The 6605-nt window shown below is 50.1% G+C and overlaps 1 protein-coding gene across 1 annotated transcript in view; it reads left to right on the forward strand.

Annotated features, from left to right (window-relative positions):
- Positions 1-6103, forward strand: part of CPN1 (carboxypeptidase N, polypeptide 1) — a gene marked incomplete at its 5' end in the record, with an annotated part of 11794 nt that extends 5691 nt beyond the window's left edge. The window contains 5 exon segments of the mRNA XM_010160888.1: positions 597-771; positions 1451-1590; positions 1910-2009; positions 3847-3965; positions 5832-6103. Coding sequence (XP_010159190.1) covers positions 597-771; positions 1451-1590; positions 1910-2009; positions 3847-3965; positions 5832-5963 — 666 coding nt within the window.
- Between the last annotated feature and the right edge of the window lie 502 nt (positions 6104-6605).

Raw genomic sequence — 6605 nt, forward strand, 5'->3', positions numbered from 1 at the left:
ACAGAACGAGATTACACCAGCTTCTGAACCATAATACAAGGGTATAGGGTTTGCATTAGAAAATACAGACACGGGTTTCTCTTAAAACTGTGTCGTATGCAAAGGACGAGCTTTGGATGCAGTGTCCCAATTTTAGCCCTGCCTTTGTGGCTAAAAATAAGCAGTAATCTTAATAAGGGCAATAAACAAATGGTTGCCAGAATCAGAAGTTGCCCAAACTCTTTCCTAATATGAATTCCCTTGATATATATGGTATTTGCATCAGGACTGACACTGGTTAGTTTTCCTCACATATCTTCTCCCCTCGTTAGTGCCATTTGCTGGGGGGGTGCCAGCACTGCTGGGACTGGGTGCCCTTGCCTGAGCCCAGAGCCCTCCGCTCCCCCTCGTCTCAGCAGGAGCGAGGCAGAAGCCACTTAATGTCATCAGCAAGCCTCCAGCTTGCCAAATTTCTGCTCTTCCTCCTCCACCTTCATCTGCTTACATTTCATAGAGGTTCTGGCCACCTCATGTTGTATTTCATGGCAGTAAAATGCAGGAGCTATCTCCAGTCTGACTTCCCTCCCATGCTCCCCAGTGATACATGTACAGGAGAGGGGTTTTTAACCCAGAGCCACCCACTCCTGGAGCGGTGACCGACGGCTGCTCTCTCTCTCTAGCTGGCCAAGACCTACTCATACGCCCATGGCTGGATGCACCGTGGCTGGAACTGCGGAGACTACTTTGCCGATGGCATCACGAATGGGGCATCCTGGTACTCGCTCAGCAAAGGTAGAGGCTGTGCACAAAGGTGTTGAGCTGACGAGAGATGAAGGGATACATGGCAGACCTCAGGATAGGATGGGTTGGGGAAGGGCTGTGGAGACAGCACTGTCCTGTTACTAGACACCATTCTGGTGTCTGCGTCTTAGACGAGGAAATGGCTTGGGAAGACTGGAAGAGGCTTGGGAAAGAGCCACAAAAATAGCCAAGGTCTGCAGAGACTGGCTGTGTGCTGCTGGAAGAAGGAAGTATTATTCTGTTAGTTTATTTGAAAATGCTATGGCATAACTCCATCAAGACCCGAAACTGTGACCAAAGGGAAGGCATTTTCCATAACTGCTGGCTCCTGAAGAATCTGATTTTAAAAGATACAATGAAGAGACTGAAAAATCAGCAAATTAGGCTAGAAAAAAGATTGAAGAGGAACTGGAAAGAGATATATAGCCCCTGTGGTACCCAACCACCCTGAGCTTCTGAAGGCAGAATGGTGAATGATCCATCTGAAGGAGAGGGTCGGGCAGCCACAGGGGAAGGGGCTGTGTGAGAGGAGGAGGCTGTACCTACAGAGAAAAGAGGGAGAGCAAGACAATTCTGGTAGAAGATAGACAAGGGCCAGGACATCTGGGACATGGGAGTGGGGAGGGAAGGGGGCCTTGCATTCCCCTGGCCATGGGCTTTTCTCTTCCAGGCATGCAGGATTTCAATTATCTCTACACCAACTGCTTTGAAATCACCCTGGAGCTGAGCTGCAATAAGTTCCCCCCCGAGGAGGACCTGGAGAGGCAGTGGATGGCCAACCGGGAGGCACTTGTTGCTTTCATTGAAGAGGTAAGGGGGCAGTCCTGGGACCTGCACCCTTCTCCTGCAGGCCCCCATGGGCCCCAGCCCTGATGGTAGGGGACCAATAGGACCTGGGAGCACAGGGCTTGAAGGGAGGTGGTCATGGAGCTCACTAGGTGCTCTATTTGGTGGGCTTTGGAGACGTTGTGTCCTAGACTGGCTCTGCTGGGAGAACTAGGAGAACCAAGGATATGGGGCAAGTTGGGGCTGTCCCCAGAGCTCTGCCCTCCTCCAGTGCCCAGCAAGGGAAGGTCCTTCTTGAGCAAAGGGAGGTCCTTGTCCCAGCAGTCTGTCTCCCTCCCTGCAGGTTCACCAGGGCATCAAAGGGATGGTGTCAGACGAGAACAACAACGGTATTGCAGGAGCAGTGATTTCTGTCCAGGGAATCAGCCATGACGTCACCTCTGGTGGGTTGTTACTCCCCTTGCATGCTCTCCTTTTTGGATGCAGCCTCTTGGAGGCTATCTAGATATGTGGGAGGGGGTTAGCAGGTGAGGCCAGCATGGTTTGCTTCCGAAAAACACTAGCTGGAAGAAATGTGCCTGTGCATGCTGAACCAGGGAGGGCTTAGGAAAGCAAGAGGTGAGAACTGGAATGCAAACCTTATTGTAACAGACTTCAGAAAGCCAGCCTCTGTTTTATCTGAGAGAGGGAAGAAAATACATTTGTATATAACCAAAGAGAAGATTGAGGGAATAATCTACTCAAGCATCTAAGTATCTATACAGAGCTCAAATAGATTATAGCAAAGGACACAATGGCAAAACAAAATGAAAGACCGAAAGTTCAAGCCAGACAAATTTAGGCTGAGAATGAAATACCACTTTGGTTTATCCAAGTTGTAGTGGTTTCTCCTTTGCTGACCAATTTTAACATCCTTTTCATAAACACCCTTCTCCAACGGGACCAGACATTATAGACTAGCTGCAGTAAATAGCTGATCCTCCAGTGCTTCAGAGGTCAGACTATGAAATTATCAAAACTCCTTCTGGCCATAGGTCTGTGATTCAGTAACACTAATATTTGGCATTTATTATGCCAACTTGCATAGGGAGAGTGTGCAAGAGGCCACAAAATCACAGTGGCACTGGCTGCAAGAGCCCTCTGATGTTCCTGTCCAACCTCCTGCTTGGAGCAGGATTGTCCCCAGCGTTGGTTCTGGTCAGCCATGGCTCCTTCCAGCCGATTCTCACTGACCTCTGGGATTTCACAGCCTCTCTGCTGACCTGTGCCAGGGCTGCATCACCTCTGAGGTGAAGCTGTGCTCCCTGATCCACCCCAAAGCTTCCAAGCTGCCTCTCCTTGTATTGCCTTGTATTCCCTACTGAGAGGAGTTTGGTTCCGTCCCCTTTGTTGCTGCCCTTCAAGTAGCTGCTGGCTGTGAGCAGATCCCCCTCTGCCCGCTGCCCCCCAGCCAGGCTGAGCCTGCCTGACTCCCCCAGCTCTCCCTGTAAAAAAAAACTGTGAGTCAGCAGTAGAACGGGACACGGTGTCCAAGTGCAGCCTCCTCGGGACTGAACAGAGGGAGAAAATGATCCCCTTTGACTTGCTGCCCCCCCTCCCCTCTTTTCCCTTGGAAGCCTCTGACTCTCGTGTCTCACTCATACCATCTAGCCCCACCTAAGCCAAAATAACACAGACTGCTATAACGATGAGTCAAATTTGCAATACCCGTCCAGTTCCATAGATGGGAATATACTCAAAATTGTTGAAGTAAACTGTAATGTGCTGTTGCCTCACTGTCCCTCACCACACCAGTACACAGTCCCTCAAAGCGCGCCTGGGGCTTCCTTATGCAGAGAGAATCAGGCAGGGGAGCAGCTGAGCTCATGAGCAATTAAAACCCTGCTGCTAATCCAAATGTGGCAAAATTGTGAATGACAGGAATTAGAGATTGTGTTATGGATAAGGAGTCAGACTGGAGGTGTGATTGCCCTTGCTGTCATCTGGCTGGTGAGCACACAGATTTGCAGCCTCCCTGCATGGGCACAGCCAGTGTTGCTGTACCGTCCCCTTTCGTTTGGCGTTTACTTGCAGACTGACCCCTGCTTCGTGGCACTGAGACATCACTTGCAGTCTATCAATGTGAATCCAGCCTGCAGATTTGGACGGAAGGCCAAAAATTGCCTGCGTTTTGAAGGCTACACATCCTCGAGGAAGTACTGTCAGCAAGACCTACTGGAATATTTTTTGCTCTGCTCCCCGTGCATCCTGAGTGTTTTCTCTTGCCAACTTGTGTTCCAGGTGATATGGGGGATTATTTCCGGCTGCTGCTGCCTGGCACCTACACAGTCACAGCCTCTGCAGAGAGGTACCAGTCCCAGACGCTGACAACAACAGTGGGCCCAGCTGCACCTTCGTTGGTGAGTCAGACTGCATAGTCACGCGGGTGTCTCAAAATGTCTTCGCCCCAGGGAGAAGGAAATGCAGCAGGAGATGTCTAGTGCAGCAGAGATGTCTAGTGAGCAGTAGAGAAGGGAGATGGGATGTAGAGCATTGCCAGTGGCTACAGGCTGTCTGCTTTGGCAGCCATAGGGCTCCCCACAGCTCACAGAGAGGGACAGGGTGAAGGCAATGCCATGTGCCTCTCGATTCCTTACTGAGGGCTTGCAGCTGCACTGGGCTGCTGTGCCAGCTCCTCTGTCCCTCTGCCTTTTGGCCATGGGGAGAGCTCCTGGCTGGCTGGGGCTGCTGCTCTTTAGCTCCATCCCCCTCACTCTCCAGGATGTGATGATGGGGAGTCAGCATCTGTTCCCTGAGGCTCCGTTATCCCCCTGGCTCTGTGAGTTTCAATGCTCTGCTGTCATCTGCATCTTGCCTGGAACCAAACACCTTATCAGACTCGTAGCAAGGGATTGAGGTCTGCCTTTCTGCCAAGAGCACCCAAGATGGGGACTGGGTGCGAACAAACAACAGCCTAGCACCTTTGAGAGATGAGTGAACCAGGTGTTCCTGCCAGCAGCATGGCCTCTACAGCACCCATCCAAGGACAGGCTGGACAACTAGAAATTGGTTATAAAAACAGTGTGTGGTGATCCCTATCCTGTGTGACATAGTGAGAGCACAGATGCAGCCTCCTTTAAGGACTGGCAAGGACTCCCCGGCTGCAGCATCCTGGTACATCATTTGCTTCACTGCGTGTACTGGTCAGGCTCTTCCATAAATACACTGCAGTGGTTCTCCCACCCTCCGCCTCTTCATCCCACCCTACCCAGCCTCTGAAGTTCTTCCAGAGCTGCCCTTTTCTCAAGATTAGAAACCTTCTAATTTTCGTCCTAAATTTATTTATGGTCAGTTTCTCCCTATTTGTTCTTTTGCCAACTTAGTGCTTTAAATAGCTCCTCTTCTTCCCTGGTATTTATCCCCTGATGCATTTATAGAAAGCTGCCGAGCCCAGTGTTAGCTTTGTTTTGCTAGGTTAAACACCCAGCTCTTTGGCTCTTCTTTGTAAAATACATTTTCCTTTTAAAATTACTGTAGAAGACTGATTTGTTCTCTGATGGTCTAATTTTGCAGATCTCCCCTCGGAGTAGCCCATTTCCCTCTGCCCCTGCCGCACCTGCCATATCCATCGTTCACCCCATCCCTCACCCAGGAAGCCCACACAGCCCCATTCCAGTTTCACCTTTCTGCATGGCCTCACCATTCCCTGTTTATCTGGGGCTGTGTCCTGTGTGGTCCTTGTCCCTCTTGTAACTGCTTGGATGGCTGTGGTGGATGGAGATTTCTTTCCTGTAATGTTTTTTTGCCTGGATCTACTAGAAGCACTAGTTGCTGAAAGACTGATTAAGCAGGGTTCAGCTAATGAGATGCAATTGAAAAAGGACTATCTGTCCTAAAGTATTCTGTGTATTATATATTCACAGAGATGCAAAGCAATGCTATTTCTCTACCCTCTGGTAAGAAAAGATGAAAGAGCACAGCTCAGTCCCCTGCCTTTCACAGCTCATCGTCCAAACCATCGTAGGACATCACATTGCTACAGCAGAAACTCTCTGCATAAGAAATGTAGCTGATTGTTTGAACATTTTCTTCAAGAAAAAAAGAAATATTTCCAGTTGATCTAAGCGCCGAGTTCCCATTTTATCGTAACACTGGCTGAGGCCCCTTATTGCTTATCTTGGCCCAAGAGTCAGCTTCGAAGGCTAGCAGCAGGGGCAGGTCCTGCAGACCCCTCAGACAGCCTACCACACACATGGTGTTACACAGTTCTTTTTGTTCTTCCTCAGGTGCATTTCCAGCTCAAACAAGATGTGGTAAGGAAGCCCCCGGACCGTAAAGCCTTAGGCCCACGCACAAACAACAAAGCCCTTCAGAAGAAGGTTGTGCCAAGAGCCACCCGCCGCGGAACCCAAAGATGAGAACATCTCACTTGGCTGAAAGCTGGGGGAAGCCGTTTATGCCAGGCCTGGCTGATGACTCCAGCCAGTGGACTTTCCGACAGTCCAGCATGACACTAGCCCAAGTTATTAGGTTATTAAACAAGGAAGTATTTAATCCCTGAGCTAATTGTGAAGTCATTCACAACAAAATGTGCCTGGGCTCCAGTTTTCCAGGCAGTGTGTCTGTAGCTGCTGAGCTCTTCTCCTGCACTCGCTCCATCTCAGACAGCTCTGCTCCGTTTACTCCTGCACTCAGTTGCTACAGTCCACATGAGATGCGCAGACACAGGTGCATACCAGGGAGAATGAGTCCAGGCCCTGGTCTTTGACTGCTGCACTCACAAGCTGGGCATGTAAATCCTGGCACTAGTGCTCTGTGTGCGAGTGCCACGCTTCTCCCTCAGGTAAGGACGCTTGCTGCCTGTAAGTCCTGAAGTTAGGGGGAGGTCAGGTTTAAAGCAGTCAGTGATCAGCTCTGAACACAGTTTGTCCCATGTGTAGCACAGCTATCGCTGGTTGGCAATGCAGCAAGTGGGAATGCAGCACTGGTGGTCCAAGGTCATCTCCTGGCTGATGGCACATTTATCTTGATGTGCAGATGGGAATTTCTGGTAGCTGGTT

Source organism: Eurypyga helias, unplaced genomic scaffold (assembly GCF_000690775.1).
Source record: "Eurypyga helias isolate BGI_N326 unplaced genomic scaffold, ASM69077v1 scaffold40231, whole genome shotgun sequence".
NCBI lineage: Eukaryota > Metazoa > Chordata > Aves > Eurypygiformes > Eurypygidae > Eurypyga > Eurypyga helias.